Raw genomic sequence first — 26,128 nt, forward strand, 5'->3', positions numbered from 1 at the left:
GGGCTGTCATGTGGACACAGCATCCTGCTGCTTGGCAGTTTGCTCACTGCAGATGTCCTATGTTGGGAACAAGTTAAACAGCCACTCATTAGACCAGTCCAAACGGTCCATGCTGAGTGGAGTTATTAATGAGCTAATACAGACTTAATAGATAATAATGGTTATTCACACCCACTACAGAGAATAATATGCAGCATCCCTACCTGTGCGCGCACGCACACGCACACACACACACAGCTGAATGTTCTCAGGTTTGATATTCAGTAACAAGCCTTGTGAGACCTATCAGCTGCTGTATTTGTGGCTCATCAGAATGCATGTGCCACATCACATTAGTCCCCACGTGTGAACTATGATTTTACTTGGAAATTTTGAAGTGTCTCACGACCAATACATATTCATGCCAAGCCTATAAGTGTCAAATTGAGATGTCCTTCCAGTGTCCTTGACAGCAGGTTATTAATATTGAATACATAAGTCAAGATTTAAACTTGATGAGGAAATACACAGGTCATCGTGTGCCACTTTCTCTGTGCCCTCTGTCCTCAAGACATTTGGACAAATGATCAAATGATTTCAGATGTTGGTGCAGCATTGGGTGGGATATCATGTGTACATCACATCATAGCAGTTTAAGGATATTGAGTCTATTTCTCTAGAGTTCGTTATTTCAGTTATTATTTCATGGATTTCTCAAACATTCTTGTGTTAAAGTTATCGTTAAAAATCTAATTAAGTCAAACATAATTTCATCTGCAGAACATGTGTATAGCATTTGATACAAAACTTGATTCTTATCACATTTAATGACAAATGTTTTTCCAATTTTTCTAATTTCTCATTTAAGAGAACCCATGCACTTGGACTTAAAAGCCATAAATCCCAGGGTATTAGTCTAAATGCAAGCATCTTAACTATTCCAATTCTGCAGTCCCTAAATTGGTGTGGCTGTTGTTGCTTGTGGCTGCTCTAAAAAAAAACTCTACTACTGCTGCTGCTGCTTCTGCTGACTGGTGTGAAGCTTGGTACCGGCGGTTTGTCTGGCTGCTGTGCTTGATAGGATTCTGGCTGCGGGCATCTCATCGCAGCAGCTGAGAGGAGGTCGCTGAGGTCCTCCTGCTCATGGCGTCGCCCAAGGGCCATCAACACAGCGGGGAGCCCGGGTGCTGGTGAGGTCTTGAACAGCCTCGAATCGCTTCATGAAAGCCTAATGAAGAGAGGGGGGACTGGAAACCGTGCTGTTAAGACGCCCACAATCCTGCAGCACAGGAGCAGGCAGAGGATGAACATGGCGTGCAGGGGAATTCAGAGAGACAGCATAGAGCTGAGACAGAATAGGATGCCACACTGTGTCATTGTGTGCATTTATTTCTGTTAGAAATGAGACACAAAGTCATCATCAGTGATTGCCATCAATAAAAGTGTTTAGAGAAGCAGAGTAAACTCTGCGATGCTGCGTACAGGACCGTCGTGCAAAAATCATTTCATACTGCCATGTTGAAGCAAAATTCATCACATAGCTCTTTATACACTATCAAACGTGAGTAGAAATAGAGGAAAAACTTCTCATTTGTTGCTGTATGGACAGAGTATGAAAGGTTGGACTGTGACCAGAAATAATTATTTAAAACCACAAAGACTATGCACATTTAAAATGTGTAGTTTTTTCTAAAAATATGCTGTTTTATGAAGACTTTATCTTTATAACTGATAAAATTTTCTTTCATCCTAGCACTATTTACATTTTTCAAATGTCTATGTCTAGATTTCATATTTGTAAATGATACAAAGCGCGCGTGCGCGACACACACACACACACACACACACACACACACACACACACACACACACACACACACACACACACACACACACCTGTGGGTTTCAGGAGAAAACATGTTATCTTTATAAAATAAAGCAGCTTCTGATAAAGTATCTTAAAATAATAAACCTTACATACAATAAAGCACCTACAGGCTTCAGAAATAATATTACAAATTTCTCCAGATTTACAAATAGTTAGGCTGGTAATATGTGCATGGTCCTCAGTATTGACGTCTTTGGTTGAAAGGTCTTTGGGTGTAGGTCGATGTGAGCAGTGCTGAGCTGTGTATCACCACAGCAGATTAAGACTCAGACCTACCACACACCCTGAAACCAACAAAAGTGAGACTGTGCAGACCACCATCGGATGCACTCGAAACAGTTTTTAGGTAGGAAGCCCACAAAGAACAGCATCAGGTCCTGTTTACGAGATTTTCTTCTTCCTGCTGCCTCTCATCTCACTGTACTGAACCTGCAGGAGATCAACAGCAGAGTCAGCACCAAAATGAGGCACATTTCTTTACATTTGTCTTATGGTGCTTGTATTTAATTTCTATAGCCAAACAAGGAATATCTTTACTTGGGCAGTAGAGGATGATGATGTCTTAAGCACAGCGACAACACTTGGTTATAGACAGAAAAGCAGCGGTCAGTGGAGAGATGGCAAAGTGAAAAAGGGACCCAAGGCCCCAGAGCAGGAGGGAGAGGAGACAAAAAGGGGTCAACAGCTTACAGAGTGAGAGGGACAGAGACAGACAGGGTGAGGAGGAGATGATGGTGTCTAACAAGAGAGGGGATAGAAAGGAGAGCAGGAATAAAAAGAGAATAGCGGTCAGCTCAGGGGAACACAGGGGGAAGCAGTTCATATTTTAAAAAGAGTGTTGGTTTTGGACATGAAGTAGCCATTTTGAAGTCCTACAGCTTTGATTATTGCTTTAGTAGGGAAGTTTTTCAATTTTAAACTGAAGTGAATTGTTCAGTAAAACCTCACTCTGTTGTTTGAGGTTTTTTTTGGCTGATGTGCACTGGAGGAGATGCTGTGTTACAAGCTGACAGTCTGCAGGAGACACCAGGGGCTGTGTCTCTGTGCCTGGGAAACAGCGGCAGACCTCCACCGTATCATGACCAAAACACAACAGAAATTATACAGGGCTACGTAATTATACAGATGAAGCTAATTATACAGAGAAGAGCGAAGAATGCCTGGGAGGTGTTGTAGTAAAATGCAAAGCTAGTGGGCTCTGGGATTTTGGGCTTCCTGGTCGGCTGATCCAGTGGGGCTTACCTTCTGCACATCTGAAGGCACCCTCGACAGGAAATCAAGCACCTCATTGTTGTCGATGCTGTACGGGTTCCGTAATTTCTTGGTGAATTTATTGATACCTAAAACAGAAATTCACACCAACATATCATTAACAGTAGTCTCTTGTAACTGCACTCTTTGTTTCCACACAAACAGAAACCTGCAGAGGAGGCTCATGTTGTCCAAGAAATATTACTACAAGTACTAGAGTGTATGTCTGCTTCTTGTTTTACTTTCATTTTTTTTTTAGTCTGGAAGTCATTATACACTGCAGCTCCCTGTTTTTGTGGAATATGCTTCACTTCATCATCATAAGCAGTTAATGGCAAAGAGATAAAGGGGATAAGGATCCACAAGGTCATGATCATAATCCTGTGACCTTGTGGAGCCAATGTATCATCCAACAATGCTAGAGCAGGAAATAAAAAAAAAAAAGGAGCATTTTTCTTTGATGACAAATTACATTTATTGAGCAGTGCGGGGGGGTCATTAGCTAATATGGAGGCACAGAAACACACAAGTAACACAACAGTGCTTGACACTCACCCCATAATAAGACTATGTAGCGTACAGGGATGTAGTATGTGAGGATGGCCGCAGTGACGAACACCAGCAAAGCCAGGCTGGACAGGAACGGCACGGACCAGTTGAATGTGCTGACAAATAGTGATCACAAACATGAGCAAGTGTCAGGGAGGAATTTACTGACTGGATATGAAACAGAGGAAATAATACAATGAAACTGAGAAAGCAGACTTTTTTTCTTCACTCAAGAACATGAAAATAATATGGGAAGTTATTTAGGGAATAGTCCAAACCTTTTATTTTGCAATTACAGACATTTGCTAATAGCTGAAATAAAAACAAAAAATTTAATTATAGTGAGGGGGGAAAAAAAAAAAAAGACTCTTTTAATTCTTACTTTTTAATCCGCTCCCCAAAAGAAGCAATCTCATCCAGTAGGTTTTGAAGTGTGATGACTGTTTCTTGTACCATGTGGATTTTCTCAATCAGCCCTCTCCTCTCTGACTCCTACAGCAGCAAACACCACAAACCGTGACTTCAAACTCTGCCTGTAAGTTTCCTCTGTTCTGTTCAGTGGGAAAGTCATTAAGGTCATTTTACAGACAATAAAAAATAGTAAATAAGTAGATTTGCGAAAATCGAATGATAAATGGTCCCATATTTATATTACAGTAAATTTCAAAACAAAATTTGAATCGAATACCAGTTTTGTGTTAAATTAAAATCAGTGTTGCCATACTTGATTCTGACATTAACATTAGCCTGTTAACTCTCAATTCTCTGCTGCACTTGAACTGAATAAGTTTAACATGCCATCATTTTATTTACATTAACTGAAATAATTTTAATACTTTCTTATATTTATATTTATTTCATTGAAGTATGTGTTACTCTGCTACATTTGCATTCTGTTAACTGTTTTAAACTGTAATTGTAATTGGGACAGTAGTTAACTGAATAACATTTATTAATTATTAATTATTTTTTTTTTATATGTTTTTATTATTCTTAAAATGCAATTTGAATTGTCTCATGAGATACGGGCAGGACGCCACAGGACTCAAACATACTCCTTCAATGCTGCTCTTTTTTCTGAGTGTCTGCAAAATGTGAATGTTAAAGCAGATACTTTTGAAGCAACTTTGAAAATGTTGTTTTGAAGTTCTTCAGGATGCGACTGGACTTCACATTATGAAAGGAAAGAGGTACGGTTCTCAGGCTAGACCACATCCCAGGAGGGATGGATGGATTTAAAATAAACAGAGAAGACCAGAGTCTCTGGAGATCCCTCCCATGAAAGCCAGACTTCAGACAAAGACACGGCCACATGTCCACATCAAAGACAGAGGACGGTTACAGAACCATAAAAATGAGCTGGTTCCTTAGAGGATGGTGGGCTGGCAATGGTGGTTACTGAAAGAGTGCTTAGTGGCAAAAGCTAAGGTCTTTGTCTCTATGTGATCTCTGTGATATATGTTCACTTCTGCTTGGAAACACAGAGTGGCTGCTGGCTCAATGCCATCAAGACTTTGGAGATGAGCTTGGGAAAAGATTTGTAGAGGGGATCAAACCTGGGATCTTCCACTGACATACACTGACTGTCTAAAAGAACACATGGAGGACAATTTAACTTCACCTCAGTCAAATATCCATCGCGTTAGAAAACCACTTGAGCCATTTCAGGGTCATGTTCCCAGTGGAACCAGCATGAGAACCACTTTACATGACGCTGATGCAGGCCGTTCAACGGCCACAATAAATGGCTGTCATTCTAAAGGAATATTTCATGGCCTAAAAGCATTGTAACACTTTCAACGCAAACTTTAAAAGCAAGCTCTGAAAAAGCATGTCTAAGAGCTGTCAGTAGTCCCATATTGATGGTATTATATGTTGTGTTAAGTGCAGGGACTTTCCCAAATTCAGCAAAACCTTTTTCTCCACCCATCTATTTGCATATGAATGGGTTGTGACATGTGGAAACGTCTTCATTAAGCCCAAATGTCTTTTGGTAACCACAAGTTTACAAAGAAATACAACTAGTTGTTGGCAGGAATCAAAATGCATCAGAAAATTTGGTGCTGAATAAAGAGCTTAACAACATGGAACCATAGATCATCGGCAGAAACCTTTGTCAACATAACCCCCCCCCAATCTAAAAAAAAAAAAAAAAAACAGCTGAATTTTCTTCTATTCATCAACATACAGAAATACAAAGTCAACAAAGAAGTGGAAAGATAAACAGCCAGCACATGTACGTACCTTCTCATCGTCCTCATCTTCATCCCCCACATCCATGTCATCCTGAGAGAAAAGAGAGAGGATCAGAATAGAGCAGTGAGTGATCCCTGGATCTTTTACAAACTTTGACTCATTGTGACACTGAAACTCTGTATTAACCCCAGCGGCTCAGGGGTGACCCTGCAGTCAGCCACCTGAAACACTCAGCACGGCAGAATACAGCTGCCTGACATTCGGGTTTATATTTAATTTCTCCTCTCTTTTTTGCAGCAAATCAGTAGAGAACTTAATGTAATGCAATATGTTAAGCGCATTACATTTTCATATTGACTGTGGTTGCTGTCATTTTCTATTCCTTCGTCTATCTGTTCACCTCAGCTCTAGTAAAATTCTTAGTGGATGAAAAACTCAAGCACTGAGCTTAACCACACTCACTTTAATATCTTCACCCACTCTCCAAACTTTTTTTTTTTTTTTTTTGGCCACAGCAGGCAACTGTTATCAACTAAAGAGCTCTAAAACCTCGTCACACTGCAACCTGCACAACACCAACGTGAACAGAAAAACACCAGCTACTGGCTGGAGACGCAGGTGTTTCTCAGAGCTGGTTGACACCAAAAACAGCTAAAATGACAGTGAATATTTTATGTACTAAGTAGCCAGAGACAACTATTAATAAGTGCTTGTTTTACTCTTTATTTTTTATATTTTTTTCTGAATTTCTGAAGCCAATATAGAAGTAGCCAACTAATTCTTAATAGGATGCCACTGCTGCTCTAAAAAACAGACCAGAGGAAAAAAGATTTATTGCCGATTTAAAATTCAGTTGTGATGTATCAGAGATCCACTCTGATATGTCCTCCTGTCACAATATGTCAGGACCTCAAAAGTAACCTCAATCAAAAGTATTTAAGGATCCATTTCATCTTCAAATCTCATTACGATTAAATTTGACTGCACATCGTTGATTTTCATCATCATTTGTGACTGTGGTCTGAAGTAGGTGGGACATACAACGCAAAAAAATATGATCACATTTTCCAATCAGGATGGAGCGATGCTTATGAGGTTGTTTGATCATGTTACCAGTAAATCACTTGAACTTTACCAATCCTGGATCAGCAGATAAGCCACAGTTTTTATTACTATTATTATTATTAAACAATTCAATATAATACAGTACAATATAATAAATGCATTTATGTACTTTGATGATCCAAACTTAAACTTTTACCATCTTTTATCCATTCATAAATTTTTAATGTTAAAACATTCACAAATACAATTAATTCTAACTGAATTGTATAGATAGATATATGATATAAAATCAAATATAAAATAAATTTTATCCGATGTTATGAAAAAAAGGATAGAATAATTAAATAACACCTGGTGTTACTGCAATATTTTTATGTATGAATTAATTAGGGTGGTACAACAAGAGTTGAATATAATCATACATTCTGAAAAGCAATGACTAATTTAATTATTGCTGACAGATTAATTTATGATAAAATAATAATTAGTGTAGCATTCCTGGTTATGAATCAGTGCTTAGTTCATTGATTTAACGTTACAATTAAGTAATGTTGTGTATATAAAAGTGTATATAATTTGCTGTCACCTACAGTATGTGTTGAACTACCATTAGTGTATATAGTAAATACAGCTGCTATTTTACACAAGACACAGGCAGGATAAAACATCCTCCAGTGAAAACTGGTAACAGCAGGTGAAGAAGAAAAAAAAGCAGCGTTAATTGTGACCTTTTCAGAGGATGGTGCTTTAAACTTTTTCTTATTTCAACAGACGTGAGGACCAGGCAACAGCCCAATTATAGTGAAGAAGAGAAACAACTCAGAACAGTAACTGTACTGCAAAAAGAGAAAGTAGTGTTCATAAAAAACAATGCAAATGAGTGAGTCTTTTCACAGAGTTCTCTATGCTTATGTATGGTGTATGATGTATGACGTGTTGTTATTATTAATTATTATTATTATTATTATTATTATTATTATTATTATTATGTGGAATGTGGAAAAGTACAGCTGGTTGCTATGGAAATGTAAAATTAAATGGGACTGCATTTATAGAAGCAGCAGCTTTTAATTATGAGAAAAAAATGTGAGAAAAGAAGGGAAGAGTGTGGACAGGAGCCCCTGAGTTGCAGGAGAAGATGGACATGGTTGATAAATCTGGTGTGGACTCACCAGGTCTTGGCTGACCCGACCGGAGCGAATCCAGATGTAGTTCTTCAAGATAAGGAACACCAGGAAGAGGGGCAGCATGTAAAACTCCCAGTGCCACACTGTCACCACAAACAACTGCAGACAGAAGAGTCAGATATCAGTCAGGTCAGGCTCGAGGGTGGCGGGAGGACAAAACAAACTGTCCTTCATTAAGTTACACTCAAATAGATCTTCAATAGACCCTGATTCCCTGCCAACTAAAGGTTGATCCAATCTACTATTGATCACATGAGCACTGATCAAGCTGATGAGGGCCACCCCGCCACTGTTAAAGCCTGGCTTCCTACGTACAATTATCCTGCATACGCTGTGCAGCGTGGCCACTCTGCTCAGCAGGACTGACCCCCCCCCCCCCAGTCCTTGCGTATACATTGACATTAAGCACATAAGTCTAATTGCTCTGCCTCTCTCATCTTGTGTACATTAAAGCTGCCCACACTTGGAGGGGCAGGGGGCTTGTTTGTGAATATGTCATTAAAATCCATAATGGCACTTATGATGCACATTCCTCCTGTGTCTGCTCAGGTAAAAGGAATGAAAGAATAATGAAATATGGCTTGTGATCTCTGGATTGTACAGCTAAATGGAACTATAAAATAATCCTGTCAGAGTAGCAGCACCATCCAAAATGGCAGGACGCCAAAAAGGCGTGGGGAACGGTTCACAGGTTTTAAATGCTAATAAAAATAGAAGTGAACATCTGGTAAAGACATCACTCTCCTCTGAGGCACCAACTGGCATAAAAGATGATCCCCGCTTCTTCCTACCTCCATCACCACCACCACAGGCTTTAATGTGCAAAAAGCCAAGCACGCGCTTGTCTGTGTTATCATGAGCCAAAACAGGGCCTATGAGAGGAGATGAAACCAGTTCCTCTCTGAAAGGGTTATGTTTTATGATTGAGGACTTTGTAATGAGTGGGAGAGCAGGGACAAGGGGAAGGCCAAGTCACGCTTTGGAGGAGATGTATACTCGGCCCATAAAGGTTGTGATAAGTGCCCATTTCAGTTTGAGAGGTGTTACACAGCCTTCAATGGCAGAAAGGGATCTGGAAATACAATCCAGATTAGAGGAAATTAAAAATATCAAAGCCTTCCTAATCTTGGGAGAGCTACTGAACTTTTCACAATGGAGCAAGATTTCCACACTAATGCTTGTGGAAGGGTGTGCATCGCACAGAGTTAATCAAAGAGCACAGACACCACTGGCATCCCTCAAACCATTCATTGTTGTAAAGCAACACCTAGTAAACAAATGCAAGTGACAAATACAGGAAAACCATTGGATGCAAAAATGTGGTGCAACTGTGGGCAAAGAAAAGATCCAAATAAGTGAACTGTACACCTGTGGCCCAAGTAATTAGAAAAGTTAGACAGGATAAAAGCTAAGATTTTCTACTGTCATACACCAAGTTTACGCTCTAAGAAAATTTGCTGCATATGAAAGAGTGCAACAAGACACATTTTTTTATGAAGTGAAAGGATGAGGTGGGAGGATTTATGACACATCTTGAAGAAGCTAGGCTTTTGTTCTTAGTTTTTTTTTTTTTTCCCACCATCTTTCTCAGATTGCCACATTTAATTTTGGGTGAACCCTCTTTTTTCTGTGTTTGGGTAGAGTGAGAGTAGAAAACTAGGGAAACGTTAATCAGCTGTAGGTTTTATTTTATGATGGAACGGGCATTTCAAAATTAAAACTGCAAAGTGATGCAGAACAGTTTGTGCTCTATTACAGTTCAGAGGACAGAATTTTAGCTTCTCACTGAGGTTACCTGTACCTTGCTGGTGTATATAAAATATACTGACTGAAGCTCTTTACATGAGGGTCTCTGACAACTGACAGGTGTTGCAGGTGGTCCGTCACTGTATCCTGTTATGTCGGGTAAAGCTTTGATTCATTACTCTTATGTGGTGGCATTAAGCAGGAATTTATTTCTTCTCACTGAGGCTTGAAAAGGCAGGGAGCCTTAGTGTGAAAACACAAGTACAGATGGTACCGTCTTTCAAACACTGAGCTGCAGTGGGCGAATGTGTGTGTACATTGTGTGCTTGTGCGTGTTTGTATGATCCCTACTTTGGAGTGTGTGTCTGAGCTGTTAAGAAAAACAACAATATCACCCCCAGTAATTCATACTATTTATAGGAGAGAGGGGATAACATGGTGTCTGAATCTTGTCTGCCTGTGCCTTTACATAAATTGTATTTTTAAATATTTAAATTAGGAGAGTCTTGATTTAAAGACAGTCTTATCTTCGTATACATCCCAGGATAAAGTGATCCTAAATTATTATTATAATACTATAATTATTAAGCTTATAAACCTTGCATGATAGAAAGCCAAAACAGAGAGAGTGGCTTGTGTTCAGATAACAGATCTGATGTGCAGAACCCCCATTTTTCACAGCAAATTGAACAAACTGTACAACTGGCTTACTTACAGTAGCTACTCAGCAGCCTCCTAAGAAAAAAAAAATGCTGAAAAAAGCTTTAGTGCCATCTACAGGACATCAGGTTTAAAAACAAAAAGAAAGCCCCATGACCTTGATTGCCTGCATTATTAATGCACAACTTGCTGTATGCTGTATTGACCAAGCTAGATCTGGGAGACAATGATGTCAAAAAGATCAGCACCCACTTCACTTTGCACTTAAAAATACAAGGGCTTCTCCGATGTTTCTGTCTTTAGACTCGCTTAACACTTGTATTGAACAATGGCAGGATGGAGAATCAGTCTTATCTCTAAAGAGCCTTTTAATTGGACTTCTGTCGGCATAATGGGGTCTAAATCAAACTATGCAAAGATTGGACATAGGGTTAATGAGTTGTCAGGGAATAAGAACAAAAATAGACTATCTCGACTCCACTGGGACTCTACTCTCTCCAGCTGAGGTTTAGCTCTGCATCCGCGACACATGCAAGAATGAAAGAGCCCACTCCAGCACAGAGCCATGGCCAAGACTATGATTCTGCTGAGCCCAACACCGCATTGATTAAGAATCTCACTGGGAGAGTTCAAACAAGGGTTGGCCAGATTGCGGTTTTCCTCCGCAGCCTAAGAAAGAAAACAAGAGGGAAATGCAGATAGTATGTTGATAAGCAGTTAAAGCACTTTACCAGGAAGGCTAGCAGGCTCCTCTGAACACTCTCCCACTGGAAGCAGCTTTTGATGTACTGCAGAGTCGACATGATAGCCCTGTACAGTGTCTGAACGCGCAGTACGTTCCTGGCAAGAGCCTGAAAGACCAAGATAAATATTATAGCAGTTATATTTAAAATATGATTTATATTAATTAACAAAATATATTAATGACATTTATGTGCAATTTAAACATGTACCATGACAAACATGTACATCTGCTCAGTTACTGACACAGTGAGTGTAGCTGGTGTGTGCATGAACCAGTAAGGTCAGAGCCCCCCTCCCAAAAAAAAAAAAAAAAAAAGTCTGAACTGATTTTGTCAGACAAGACATTCAGTATTTAAAAAAACTCAAAACCTGCATGTTTCAACCCAAGTTCTCAGAATGTAAGCCTATTTTGGTTTTCATGAGCTATCCATTGTCTCACAACAATGAGTCTTTGTGCAGAGTACAGACAGTCAGGCACCCTGTGTCACATCCTGTCTTGCACACTCTATATCAAACCAATGTTAGAACATTGGACAAGAAACTCAGTCACAGTTGGGGTCAATTAAAAGAATTAAAAGCTAAATTCCCCTAATTCAGACAAAGGGAGGTTTCCCTTTTGGGGAAAAAAAATAATAAAAAAAGAAATAAATCAGGGTTTAAGTTTCAAGTTAAAGTAAAGTAATAAAAATGTCAGTTTGACAACTCTTTGTATTCCTTAGCTTTTGGATAAGTAAAAATTATTTATTCAGCATTGTTGACAGAGTGCAATGACCAATGACCTGTACTCTCCTCAGAGTTGATTCCCTCTAATGTTTAATGTTCTTCTTTATTATGTAATCTGCTACTTTCTCAATCAATTATCTGTTTATAAAAAGGCGAAGAAAAGTGAAAGAAGATCTTTCACACCCACAATCTCCTCAAACACAGGAATTCTTCAAATCATCACTTTTATGTAAGCAATAGTCAAAAACGCAAAGATTTAAAATTTCCTGTCATAAGACAGAAATGTTAATACCTTCAACTTTGACATTTTTCTTAAAAAAAAAAAATAATAATAATAATAATAATAAAACACTAAATTAAATAATCAGAATAGCAGTTTAATTTTCCCTCCTTGAGCTAATCCAGGCCATAATCACGTTTTAAGACATTTGCAACTAACAGAGTAAGTTAAATTTATGTGTTGTAAAATCTTTGGGTTTTTTTAATCCATGCAAACTCAATTGCCAAATGCTCGACTGAAAACTTTTATATGAACTCTGTCAAACCTTTTTGGAAAATTTGGGATTATCCTCCTGGAATATTTTCTCTCGGGGTTGGAATGTTCTTATACTTGCTCTGACCTGATAAAAAAAATAAAGATGCAGTGAGAATCAGGCCCACATTTGATATCCATCATATTATCTTGTTCTCAAGACAGGTTGAACTTTTACTTACAGGGTTAAAAATAACCTCCAGCTCCAGAGTAATGCTCCCCTTCGACAGTCCACCTAAGTTCTCTTTCCTTAGTGGGAAGGCGATCTGTTGTCCCCTGCGGATCTGCAGGAAAGAAAGGGCATCAGGTGGTGAACTCAACCATGAGTCTGATTATCAGTCATGCTGGATTACATTTTAGCAAGTCTTCAACGCACTGGAGTGTTATCGCCCTCTTCACTTTAATTTAGACACAGTGTAAATAGATTAGTCTATTGTCTGCATGACAGACTGTTACTGGGGTAGGTTTGTACCGAGAGCAGTGGAATGGCAATTCTTCCAAGGAAGTCTGGCGCCTTGTCTCCGTCATCATCAAAAATGGTCACAACCAGAACATCATGAATGTCTGTGACAGGGCTATAGTGATAAACATGCATGTCAGGAAACAAAGCAGATACAGACAGCACACATTTGCCTTCAGACTGCATGTATAATGCAGTATTAATGATAAAATGTGGTTGGAAAAACAAAGTTGAACTCACAAAGTGAAGACTTGATTCCACTCTGGGTGGAGGGTCTTATAGATGGTGTGGGTCTGAAGTCTGTCGTTGCCGAGTTCCAACACACAGAAAGGGTCACTCTTACCTACAGAGCACCAAAAAAAAAAAAAAACACTAACTCTGGGCTCCCAAACAGAAGAATTAGGTAAATCTAAGTGTGTGATGTACCGTTTAAATCAGCAGCCAGCAGATCTACTGCCTTGATAACTTTGACTTGAAGGAAACCAACATCTCTGAGGTTTATCAGGGAGCTCTTCCAATTCTGTGGGGACATTGAGCCGCATTAGGATCTCCGTAAGATTTCACAATCATCTACTGCACGTTTATTTATGTTTTCTCATGGACTTATCTTTAATAATATCCATATAACACAAAATACGCATAGATATTTACTGTCATGGGATATATCTACCAGTTTTCCTTTCACTCTGTTCTATGTCCAAATTATCAGAATAAAAAGCTAAATACTCAGACTTCTACCAAAACACTACAGAAATGTACTGTCAGATTGTTTTTCTTGTTTGGCTTTTATTAAGGGCTCAGCCCTTTGCCGGACAGATGCTGCCATCTCTTGGCCCTTGACCACGGGACACAGAAAGTACTTTTCAGACTGACTCAGAGGAGAAGGCCATAGACACTGAGAGAACTACATGGACTTCTCCTCAGAAAGTGAAAGTTCAGTTTAACCATTTCACTCCCTGCCTTTATATTTTGAAACTGAGTTTAAGATTTACATCGTGTTGATTACGGTACTGCCTGTTGTTGCTTTGTGTAAATGCAGTAGAGGGAGAAAAAAAGGATGGCTCTGGGTTTGACTTGGTATCAAGGGACTTGTGTCAGTCAAATGACAGAGGTGTCAGGTAGACAAACACTTGTGCTAGAACGTGATGTGGCGATAGTACAGTTACAGAAAGCGCACACTCAGTCCGGAGACACTAACGTAGTTGTCCAGCTGGTTCTGTCGCTCATGAGGTTCATCGAGAGGTGCCGCACATAGGTCAGAGATGGAGACGCCACTGCATGTGTTCAGCGTGAGGAGGAAAACTATGCATCCCTTCCCACAGTCCAGGGAGAGTGAGAACAGTTGCCTCTTATTGAAAGGGACTCTGGATAGGTCCACTTGACACCTGTAATACAAACACAGCACAGTTTCAGTCATGCATACAGACACATCCAGAACCATCAGTACACAGGTCTACACATGTATGCCTGTGCAGACAAACAATCAGAAAGAAGATATTGTGTTAAATTATAGCACTTGTCCGATGAAGTACTTCTAATTATCTAACAATTTGAGCTTCTGAGGCCTGCGCATTTAAGAAACTGTACTGCAGTAGAAGTCTGTGCAAAAACAAAAAAATTTCCATGAGCTGCAGAGACTCACGTTCCCAAACACTCCTCAGTTCTTCGCCCTTCCTTGGACCAGAGCTCCACCTCTAGGATTTTGTTATTGTCCATGAACTGGTTAAAGGTGAACCTCTCTCTCCACTGAGGGTTGGCCACTTTGAAGTGGTTCTGCATAGGAAAGAAGATGAAACATTAAAAATATTTTCAAATGAATATGGATATTGAATAAGTAGCAACCATTCAAGTTCAGCTATGAGGAACAGAAAACATTGCTGGAATATTCTCTGCCCTTTAACTTTGTGGTAGTCCAAATGTACCGTCGATGCTCATATTTAAATAATAGGTTGGTAGCAATATGTCCAGATTTTCAGCCTGGTGTGTGAATGTTGTGCCATTTACAAGCATCAGAAAGTTGCAGTAAATAATGTGTCATATTTTCAACCCAAATAGAAAGAAATAAAAAGGAGCAATGCTTCTCATTAGCATTACAACATGTGATGTACAATGAATGATGTTGCAACAAAAGTGACTAACAGGATAATCATCAATGACAGTTGCCACAGAGCCTGCAGCACAAAAAAGTGAGCATCACTGTTAGACATCATGCAGCTGTCTGGATGAACAGCAATGAGAGTGCAATGGTTTTGTGTTACACATTAAAAATCTATTTCATATCTTTCCTTTGCTCTTACTGCTTTTCTTTTACCTGGATGACTCTTTTACAAAATGTGTGTTAACAGAAGGATTTGAAAGGCCACCAATTTGCACCTTTAAAACAGATTATTTACTGTTGACAATAATTTACTACACACAGAGCAAACACAAACACTCAATAAATATATATTCAGGAATCTATTGTATAAACCACACTTAGATGGATGACAGCAATCTCAATGTGCAAATAACGTCAGACCCAGAGAGGTCAGAGACACAGTGTCTTTATCTGTGTGACTCAAACTGCATTGTATGTGTAATGCCTTCAAGTCAGAAACACTGAGGTCTCATTTCTATTGATTATTACTGTTATTATCATCATCATCATCATCATCATCATCATCATCATCACCACCAGCAGTTTTAGTCAGACATTTTTTCCTGGGCTTTATGTGTCTACTGTGGGTGAAGGTCTAACTTATCTAGAGTGAGTTTGAATTCAAAATTGTCAAATTCAAAAATTAATTCCCTGATAAACAAAAGTCAAATGCAAATCAATAATCTCTAGGCACTGAAAATAAATCACAAACAAATTTAGGAAAAAAAAAAACACAAAAAAAAAAACTGTAGAATTTAGAGGGAACAAGAAAAGGGTACATATACAGAAGATAACTTACAAAATTGTCTGCACTGTACATAATGCTTATTTCAAAATGAGTTGCATTCTTTACAATATTTCAATGATGTGTGTTAACCAGCCAATGAAGCTAAATGGAAATGAACAAGTCTGTGGAAAATAAAAATTTATATTATCATCTTTATTAACAAGAAAGTATTGTGACAAGAAAATAATGCTGATGGAAAATAGGGACTCCTGAAAGAAGGGTTGAAGTGAGGTATTCAGAACTGAGGGAGAAAGAGGAAGGGGGGAGGGGGAGTGTGAGACAAAAAAGATGGGGCAAGGGAGGGTTTTGAAATAACAAGGACAACTTGAAGGGGAGGGGGCTGAATGAGATGAAGAGCCTTAGTCCTGCGGTACCTTGCTTTTGTATCTCTGCTCTCCCAGTCTGAAGCGAACAAAGAGCTGACCTCCCTGAGTGTCCAGCGGCAGCTCCCGACCCTCAACGAGTGTTACTGACACAACAGAAGTCCACAGCTGACTCTTCCTCAGTGTTTCTGACAAACGAAGGTTTTGAGGGGATGCTCCTGACTGTAGGAGAGGAAAGGATGAGGGGAAAAAATATTCAGAACACAAGCAGAAAAAAGGAATCAATTCCTTTTATATTTTGCTCAGTTATATTTGTACTAACACTGCACACATGCATGAGGCAGAAACAGAAGGGAAGGAAAACAAAACACAACCACTTACACCATGAGAAGGCTAAAGTAAGATGGATGTATGCTTCAGATTAGTGTTTTGGATATCACAGTCAGCCCTCGATGAGGATGGCCACTTATCATTGCAAAACTAAATGAGATGAAATTATTTCTCTTCTCCTGTAAAGATGAACTGATCCTTCTTTCTACTGAGAGGAAGTAAAACAAGCTCAAATGTTGAGCAGCCTCTCTCTCTCTCCTCTATATACTCTATAGGAGGAAATTAAGCAATATTTAAGATAATTAGCTGATCTCAAATGAAGACAAGACGACAAGCAGTTGGGAGATAAATTTAACCTAGATTTAATTAACACAGACCGAGCTGACACTGCTGTCTAATCTGCCTCATGCATAAGCAGCAAATGATGTGTTCATTAACATGAACATGCTTTGCAGAGGACAAGAAGTCTCTGAGGTAGCAGGGGAAACATGAAAGCAGTGAACACTTTATTAGGCATCCCTGTTTAGTAATGCAAACACTGGCTGTATACAAAATCACATGGCTCCAACAGAGTCTGGAAACTGATGCACAGTTATCAGACTCAGATTTAATACCCCACGATCAGCAATGGATTAGTCCATCATTCCTCAGTGTCCCTACACTGTCAATGTCTCTCTGCTCCAAGTCTTAGATATTTAAAAACCATTCACAAATATATTGTTAAAAAGCAACAGTATGTGATCTGCGAATTTCAATAATACATTGTCATTCTTCTTTTAAATTATTAGTTGAACGTAAGGGTTGAATGTGATAAAACACTCTCTCTTGCCAAATTTCAAAAGACAACACTACACTCTTGTCTACGTACCTGAAATCAGTACATCCGACTTGTCTTATATTATTTTCCTTTTTCCTCTAAACTAAGCCCCTTTCTTCAATCCATCCAATATCAATACCACTTATCCATGCAGTGTCACTAGAGCCAATCTCAGCCAACAGAGATGCACAGAGACAATCACGCATTATTGAATTCATTCAATAATGCATTCTCCAGTCTTTAGACTGGAGAATGCAGAAAGAGGGTTCGAACCTGAACATTCTTACTGTGATGTAAAAGGGCTAATTCCCTCACCACCAGCCATGCAAACACATGTTCAAAGTTTCTGGAAAAGAATGACGCTCTTCAGCAAAAGGAGCGTAAATGAAGGCATCCTGCGATGTGTCATTGTTGCTTTTGATCTCTTATTAACTTTCATGACATTTATAGCAAAAATTAACAAGGGGATCACAACTACGTCAATTTCATAGCCAAGTTCTGCAGAAGGGTGTGTTGGTTCTAATCTGTAGTTGGCAGATTTGTAGTTCAAGTTGCTAATATTAGAATAATAACAATTCAATTTTAAAACCAATTAGTAAATTATTAAAGACATTACATAGCTTTATCAGCTTTAATTTGCCACAGTGTAGTCTTTATTTGAAAAAAGAAAAAAAAATGGTGATTTGCTGCCCTCTTGTGCAGAAATTATTCAGGTTGACTAAAATACAGGAAACCAACAAGAACGGAATAAAATGTTGGTCACTTATGTGATCCCACAGCAGCTGCAATTCCCTGTGATATCATTTGACCACACAGAGGTGTAACACAAGCCAAACCCGGAGCACAATGGCTGAGGCAGAACCACAGCTTTCTAACTTTGATGACATCAAGTCTCTTTGTCAGAAATACATAGGACACAGACAAAGATACATTTTACCTTATGTCTGTCAAGCATTTTCCCTCCATCATGTCTTACCCTAACACTTCGTTTTCGGGGCCACCACTGCCAGCAGGAACATGCATGTTAGGTGTAAAACAAAAACGCTTTGGTTAGTAGGACATAGACAAAAACCTTTAACTTTTAACTTTAAATATAGTGCATATAAACCCTCCCTATTGCTGTAAAAATGTGTATGGGATGATGCCATACTTGGCCTTTCTTGCCGTCACTGCCTCGGAGTGACAGACTCATGTCCACTAACACGATACCCATGTCTTCCTCCAGGTTGTTTGGGTCATTCAAGGCCAAAGACAGCTCGTTCACTCTGGACAAAATACAAACAGCCATTTTTAGCAAGTTTAACAGATGTAGATTAGAGAAGAGGAATGGAACAGACAGAAGACAGTATGAATGCTAAATTTCCCCTGGGAAGTGATAAAGTATTCCTGTTTCAGATTTCGAGGCTGCATGGCTCCAGATGTGGGTTATTTGGTTAATGGGGCTTGTGTATATTATGAAAGTATAGCTCTGCAGTTGGTTCAAATCAATTTTTAATACATTTAGTTTTGCTGACACAGAAGGTCTATAGTCATGTTTCTGCATTAGTTTAAAAAAGATTCATGCCTAAATTTATTAGATTTTACGTCTCAGCGTCAGTGTAAATACACAAAATAAAAAAATTATTGCAGGGCTGGTGGATAGCACCGACTAGTATTAGTGTGTATGCAGGGTTAGGGTTAGGTCATTCCTCATTAATAGACAGGTAGATAACTGAGCTGGGCTTTTGGAAGGAAAGAAAATGGATGCACTTAATGTATATTATTGCAGTATTGTAGTTGTATTGGAACAAATGTGCCCAACAATTTAACAATGCTACTCAGCGTATGCCGACAAGAGAAACAACGCTCAGAAACACAGCTGATATTTCATTACATTAGAGTGTTTCTAAATATGATGGGTCAGGTGATGATTAGCAGGAGAGCAAAGGAGGAAAATCCCCAAAACACATTTCTACAATTATGTTTTTCTGACATTACTTATCTGTAATTTAGTTTTTGTTTGAGGATTTTACATCCTTAGGCCAAAAGAATAAGGACTCCAATATTAAGGACTACAAAAATGTGTAACAACCCAAAAGGGAGGGGGAAAACTGCTTCAGTAGATGCTAATTTAAAACATGCTCATTCCAAAGATTCCTCCTTAATTCACAGCACTTGCAGCCTGTGACACAGATAAGTTCATATTATTGTTCAGTAACAGCTAATTCTATTGATTTTAGCATAAATGTCAATCAGTGGAAACAAGAAACTGCAGCTTAAGATGTGTGAGGTGAAATTGGAGTGTTAACACAGTGTCTCCATCAGATAGCACAGAAATGTTTATTTTAACTGCAGTCTCACAAACATCTACATAAGCACTGACCCCAAAAATGCATTCAACACTTGCAGAGCACAATGCCACACTATTTCAGGCTTAACCACCACACTCTAACTGAGATACTCACTTGTCAATGTCCAGATCACTCAGGTTGACACAGGCAGAGCCCATAAAGTCATCAGTTGTAAGGTCACGGTCATAAACCTACATTATGTAAAACAACAACAAAACATTGGTAAAGAGAGCATTGTGGTTTATTACAGTCAGTAGGGGGCAGAAATTGACCAGATGTGGGTTTTTACAACAAACCACTGATAAAACCTTGCAAAGAAGAAAACATGCACCCACATGCTCAAAGGTTTGTGCTTCAGTAGGGCTGTAAGACTAAAATGACAGCCGACTTGAGGTGAAGCACTCTGAAAGCAAATTTTTCTCTTTGTTGTGAGTGTACATGAAACCTGCTGAAACATTGAACATGTTGGCCAGGATTTTCTTTTATTAGCCGACTGACAACACATATATAGAGTAACACTTCAGGTACCTTGATGTACATGTTCTGATTCAGGTCCTTCACAGGTAAAGAGAAGGTCTCGTTCCATGTGGGGTTGAGGTTTTTATAAACCACTTTGCTTTTGTAGAACGTTTTCCCATCCAGTTTGAATTTCACATATGGGTCACTGGTACCTGAAAATGATAAACAAAAACTTATTGCTGTTTGTTATATATCATTACCTGGTACTGGCAACTCTGTAGAACACCTGGATGTTGACAGAGAAAGTTTCTGTGACTGGGGATTATGAATATATCAATCAGAACTCAAATGATAGCCGACCTGTTTTGACAAGGTTTTATTGCTTCCAATTTCTACAATCAGTTGCTTAAGAGCCTTTAACTCTCATTTCTTAACCCTAGGCAAATGCAATGGTTTTCAGTAAAGGGCAGGACTGACCTACAGTGTCATCTCATGCTTGCTTTAAGGATGTGGGTTTTTTTTCCCCTCTAACCAAGGTGGCCACAACTTCCTGAGTCAATAACCAATCACAAGTCATGTACAACTGCTACTTTTTTGAGGGGTGTAGGGGTGGGTTGTAGATATTACAACCAATGCATACATTAGACAGGACAAAATTATTATAGCTGGATTAAGTAAAAAGACTTTCTATTTTCTCATTTACTTGCTCATTTAGTGTTTGATGTTTTTTCATCTGATAAATCTTACTGCTGGGATGAGTAATTTCCACCCCGCAGCAAAATAAGTAGTCTGAAACAGTTGGCTGTTCTTTTGACCAGATGAGGGCAGCAGGCAACCAAACACAGGATCACTGAATTATCAGCCTTCATGATTCTACATCCATGTCCTTGACAATCAGGCCTTATTATGTGCAGTCTTAATATACTCACAAACTCTCTGCTGCTGTTTAAATATGCTATGAATGCTGAAGATATAATGTGATCACAAAAAAACACAACAAAATTGATTATTTAAAAACTGCTTTAAAAGGCACAGTTTTAACAACAATAAGCTGAAACCAAATCTTCCAGGTCCTCCCTCTATTCACTTTTTTTCTTTACCCACACATGGCTTTTGTAAATATGCCAAGGAAAATGTGTAATTGAAATACAGGCCCAAAGTGAAACACCTATTACAGGGAATGCTGGGTGTGGCTCAGGCAGGTTGTAATATGTTGTGAGGAATCCTGCCTTGGCTCTTATAGCAGCTTCACAGCTAACCTGACAACCTGTGTCTAGTGTCCCTGTGGTCGAGAACAAAGTGTAATAAAAAAAAGACATTCATGACAATCATAAACAATCCAAGGCTAAACACACAAACTGAGGCTGATGCATGCATAAACACCTACATCCACCTACAGAGGACACAAAGATGTTTTCTGGAAGGCTCAAACACTATTCTGAGTTGAAATCAGCTCACAGCTTTCCTGAACTGAGAAAACTAGCCTAAAATGAGAGTTCATAAACTCTACTGATCCCTGTATTGTTTGAGCAGTGATAGCACACAACAGGGAATAAATGCATAATGCAAAAAGAGCACAACAGCTTCAAGCAACAGTTACAACAGGAGAGGACAACTAACACAATATACTAATAACAGTGACAGCACTTATTCACTGGGACAGCTATGTGCATAAAGTATGTGATTCATGATGATGTAGGTGATCAGCTGTAAAGCCACGTGCCATTAGTAGGAAAATAAGGCAATGTGACAAAACACCTCACTGTATGAGTCCTTCTCAGAAAAACACGTCATTTTATTGCAGATGACACCATAAGGGCAGGGAAAGTAAAGTAGACAGGGGGGCCTCGTGAGGTATGGCACAAGATTTCTTGTCTATACCAGTAATTTAGTTCAACTTGGCTAAAGATCCTTGGTCAGGATTCATGTTAGCATCTTCCTACGTTATGTCAGTCACTGAGCTGCCAGATTATCAATAACAGGCGTTGCCACCATGAAGTAATTTGTGACTACACAAAGAAAGTTCCATACAAATTTTCATATGTAAAATCAACTGTCACCTGTTGAATTTCCTTGTTGTCCTGAAATACAACATAACACATAGTACAAAAGCATGATACAGCTAATTTATAGTTGCTGCTGATAAGTGAGGGTCTTAGTGTTAGCGCAATAGTTGTAGTAAAAGATGACTGAACACTTACCACAGCGGTCCCTGATGACCAGGTTACGTCCTTCCTTCAGGTTGATGGTGAGCAGGAAGGACCTGTGATGGTCTCTTATGCTCTCTGACAGACTCAGAGTCTCATTTCCCATGTCATTCTGGACATTATATTAAATATTTATCATTAAAACATTATGAATAATGGCAGAAACAAGACACACACACACACACACACACACACACACACACACACACACACACACACAGTATAGGTGGGTAGAAGGGAGTTGGTGGCACGAAAGTATTTGTGTCAGTGTCAAAAAAAAAAAAAAAAAATAGATGGCCACCCTGCCATGTTTCCAAATTTTTTTACCTTGATGTTAGAATCCCTTATAAAGTCACTTCATAAATTGGTGTATTTTTTGCTTCCTCTCAATATTTTTGTTACTCGTTTGTATGAGGTCTCAGTGTACAGCAACAGTTCTGTGTTTGGTTTCCTTCACCTCTCATGGTAATAAATAATGATGTGAATGAGTTTTGGTGTCCACATTCAAACAGGCCCCTCCTGTAAATAATACTATTACAGGCTTTAGCCACAAAGTGAAATCCAGCTGAGATGCCGTTGGTTTGTTCAGGTTTCGTTAAAAGCAAGCTATGTCACATGCTAGAATCAACTTGTTGTATAATAAACATTACATCCATGTATAATTTTTGGAACAACTCAAAAACATCACTATGTACGATTTACTATGTTTCATGTGTATGCAATGGATTATGAATCAGTATTAAGCCTCTCCATCAAACTGAGCATCTTTTGGTGAATAAAATCCAGTTGCCTGGAATCACCCGGCTCAGCATCCCAACCCTGACTGGCTACAAAAGCCAGGGTGACACACTATTCAATGTCTGAGCCACACACAGGCTACTGTCCTGAACACTGCAAGATAATCTGGAATTAAACTTTGGCAGGGGTGTGTCTAATTCACAATCCTGCAGACTGCCTGGTACATAACAATAAAAAAAATAAATAAATTGCAGTTGACTGTTTATTTCAACGGGCTGCAGAGTCCTTTTGATTTGTCATAGAGTCGTATCTCAGGTCTAAACTCCAACATTACAATCACCTTTTCAGAAGAAAGCATAAAATTATATAAAAATTATATCAGTTCACATAATCAGCATAGAAATGAATAAAATGCATACATGAAATAGTACTAACATTTTGGGAGTCTTGCTCTTTTGACACATCATCGTTGAAATCATTATTTTCAAACTGTGGAGACAAAGAGATGAATGTCAAAATCTATTATGAGATACTAGAGAACTATTATAAAAGCATGAATTCCACATGATGAAAGGAAAAATAATGATGGCACAAAAATGGAAGTTTCAGTCTGCAGACCAGCTAAGGGTACTGATCAGGTACTGATCCCCCTGCAGCATTGCTGCCACTGGGAAAATCCTCTGAGCAATTATTAAAAATTCCTGTGTCCCATGGACTGAACTGAGTTAAACAAAAGAGCAAAGTAATGAAAAAGGATCATTTGCTTTTCTGCTTTTGCTACCCTTTTGCCCACTGCAGAGGAACAACAATTTTGACCCTTGACTTTAAACTCTGAAGGACTGAGCCTGCTGCTGTAAGGTGAAATCTTTTCCTTGTTTTTACAGCCAAAATTAGAAACAAAAGCACTGTCTGGTATATTACGTACTAATGAGATACACACTAGTGGTAGGTGAAAGTAGCTGATTCAATATTGACTGCGAATAAATGCCATTAGTGTTGTTCTCCAGATATTTACAGCCGTCACCTAACTCTTGCTAGTGTATGAGGACAGATTTGTCACTGAAATAATGTCATTTCATCATTCAATTATTTATTTATTTTTTAAATCCCAGTTCAAATTTTTGTTTGTTTTTCTTGCTGATGCAACAGTGACATGTCCTCACTGTGGGAATAATAAAGGAGTTTGAATTTGGATTTGAATTTGAAAGCTCTTCAGGTGTTTAGTTTACAAAATGAAGGCAATTTTCAAGCATGGAACTGATCTGATCTACAAGTACTGAATAGTTGTGTGAAATAGTAATTTAGCGCATTCAGAAATTTTTCTGTTTTTGCTTTCACCAAAGATCTGCAATTAATACTTTGTAATGACTTAAAAACCATTAAATTGAAATACACTGACGCAAGTATTCAGACTAGCAGTGTTTTTCTATTAAAGCCAAGGAAAGACATCATAACATAACATAAAGGATCAGAACCTCTTTACAGGTTTTTAGTTACAAGTGTGCTTAGCTGGATGACTCCAACTCATCTTCTTGGTTCTAACATCAGAGTTGCTGAAGGACAATCATTATTCCACTGCCCCACTGATCTGGGCTTTATGGGGGAGTAAAACAAAGTTTCTCTTCAGTTGAAGTTTGTGTGTTTTGTCTGTTAGCTGATGTGGTGTCAAGATCAGCCCTTACCTTCGTTCCCCACCTCAAACATTTTTATAGATATTAGAACAATTCTGGCAGACTTTAAAGGTACTACTTATGATTAATTGTTTTTCCAGTGTAGTATTCGTTTGGAGGGTCCACAAACGGCAGAAAATCAGTGTCTCACCTTTACTGTGATGACAGGAATACAGTCTGTTTTCAGGAAGTGTTTTAAAACAAAGCACTTAGGGGTGCCGTGGTGTTACAGCGTGGCCAAATTAACTTGTTCCGTGGCCTGAGGACTAAAATGAAACCAGCACCGGCAGCAGCGTTTCTTGCTGCTTCTACAAGTGCCAAATTAAACAGGACCCGATGCCTGGTTAATATAACTAAGTAAATTGTATCCTCTCGAGTACAGAGTGCTATCTGTGGAGTTACAAGGCTGAAATGATCAGGTCAAGGTTGGCCTCAATTTCAGTAACTCATCTAGTCAATGTTTAATAAGTGATGCCATTGGAAGTTAATTTCCTTGACATTTTACTGCAACAAATAACATGTGGGCTCAGTTAAGTTTGAGAGTTTCCGCTTGCATCTGAGCACATGCTTGTGAAATGCACTGCAAAGGGAGAATAATCCAAAAATAAAGAATATTTTTACTCTTATAACTTGAAATGCTATTAATTTATTTGCAAATCAGGGCAAGGGAGACGATACCAAACAAAACTTTAAGAGTAAAGACACAGGTCGACTTAGCACCACTTTTCATTGGAAGAAAAATAAACTGGGTGACATCTAACGTAGGTGGAGATGATTTGAACAAATCTGGACAAGGTATTTACTGAAATATGAGCTTTCATCCATTCCTGGGACCTGCTAGCTGATTGGTCGGATTGGATCATCACAGTGCACAATGGGACATGCTGAACGAACTTTCCATTTTCAAACAGTCAAATCACACATTCATCATAATTAGTACATGAAAGAATATATATATATATATATATATATATATATATATATATAGATAGAGAGAGTTTGGATCATTGTTGGGTGACCATGTAAATTTTGTTAATCCACATCCTTGTCACTATCAAAAAGGTTGTGACAACACAAAGATGTGAGTCATTAAATCTGGTCTATAAACAAACACTCCCAGTTTGCCCAGCGTTGCTGGAGACTATTGATTTTAGACGGATCTCTAATTTCAGGACAATCCATCTCTCCATTGTTAAACTTTGTGTGGCCTGGGCAAACACAGCTCACACCCGCCAATGTACCACAAACCAGTAACGTCATCACAAGTACCTTATCTATTGTGCCTTTCAGGAAAACAATATGCGCTGCTACTATTCTCTTCTAACTTCTCTTTTGTTGTCATACTCTCTT

The 26,128-nt window shown here is 38.8% G+C and overlaps 1 protein-coding gene across 3 annotated transcripts in view; it reads right to left on the minus strand.

Annotated features, from left to right (window-relative positions):
• Positions 1–1,350: 1,350 nt before the first annotated feature.
• mctp2b (multiple C2 domains, transmembrane 2b) overlaps positions 1,351–26,128 on the minus strand; it is a 29,670-nt gene continuing 4,892 nt past the window's right edge. The window contains exons 3-23 of one of the 3 annotated variants that reach the window (XM_029499111.1): positions 23,544–23,597; positions 22,365–22,482; positions 20,233–20,375; positions 19,819–19,895; positions 18,525–18,639; positions 18,351–18,377; positions 16,279–16,449; positions 14,623–14,753; positions 14,179–14,365; positions 13,407–13,500; positions 13,221–13,323; positions 12,993–13,095; positions 12,703–12,804; positions 12,534–12,608; positions 11,253–11,372; positions 8,101–8,214; positions 5,912–5,953; positions 4,050–4,159; positions 3,674–3,783; positions 3,110–3,207; positions 1,351–2,296 (exon numbers count right to left, since the gene is read on the minus strand). In XM_029499111.1, the coding sequence (XP_029354971.1) occupies positions 2,249–2,296; positions 3,110–3,207; positions 3,674–3,783; positions 4,050–4,159; positions 5,912–5,953; positions 8,101–8,214; positions 11,253–11,372; positions 12,534–12,608; positions 12,703–12,804; positions 12,993–13,095; positions 13,221–13,323; positions 13,407–13,500; positions 14,179–14,365; positions 14,623–14,753; positions 16,279–16,449; positions 18,351–18,377; positions 18,525–18,639; positions 19,819–19,895; positions 20,233–20,375; positions 22,365–22,482; positions 23,544–23,597 (2,142 nt within the window). In that variant the 3' untranslated portion in view covers positions 1,351–2,248. Of the gene's footprint in view, positions 2,297–3,109; positions 3,208–3,673; positions 3,784–4,049; positions 4,160–5,911; positions 5,954–8,100; positions 8,215–11,252; positions 11,373–12,533; positions 12,609–12,702; positions 12,805–12,992; positions 13,096–13,220; positions 13,324–13,406; positions 13,501–14,178; positions 14,366–14,622; positions 14,754–16,278; positions 16,450–18,311; positions 18,378–18,524; positions 18,640–19,818; positions 19,896–20,232; positions 20,376–22,364; positions 22,483–23,543; positions 23,598–26,128 lie in introns of all 3 variants that reach the window. The other 2 variants (XM_029499110.1, XM_029499112.1) reach the window with 2 other exon arrangements.

Source organism: Echeneis naucrates, chromosome 3 (assembly GCF_900963305.1).
Source record: "Echeneis naucrates chromosome 3, fEcheNa1.1, whole genome shotgun sequence".
In the NCBI taxonomy this organism is placed as follows: Eukaryota; Metazoa; Chordata; class Actinopteri; order Carangiformes; family Echeneidae; genus Echeneis; species Echeneis naucrates.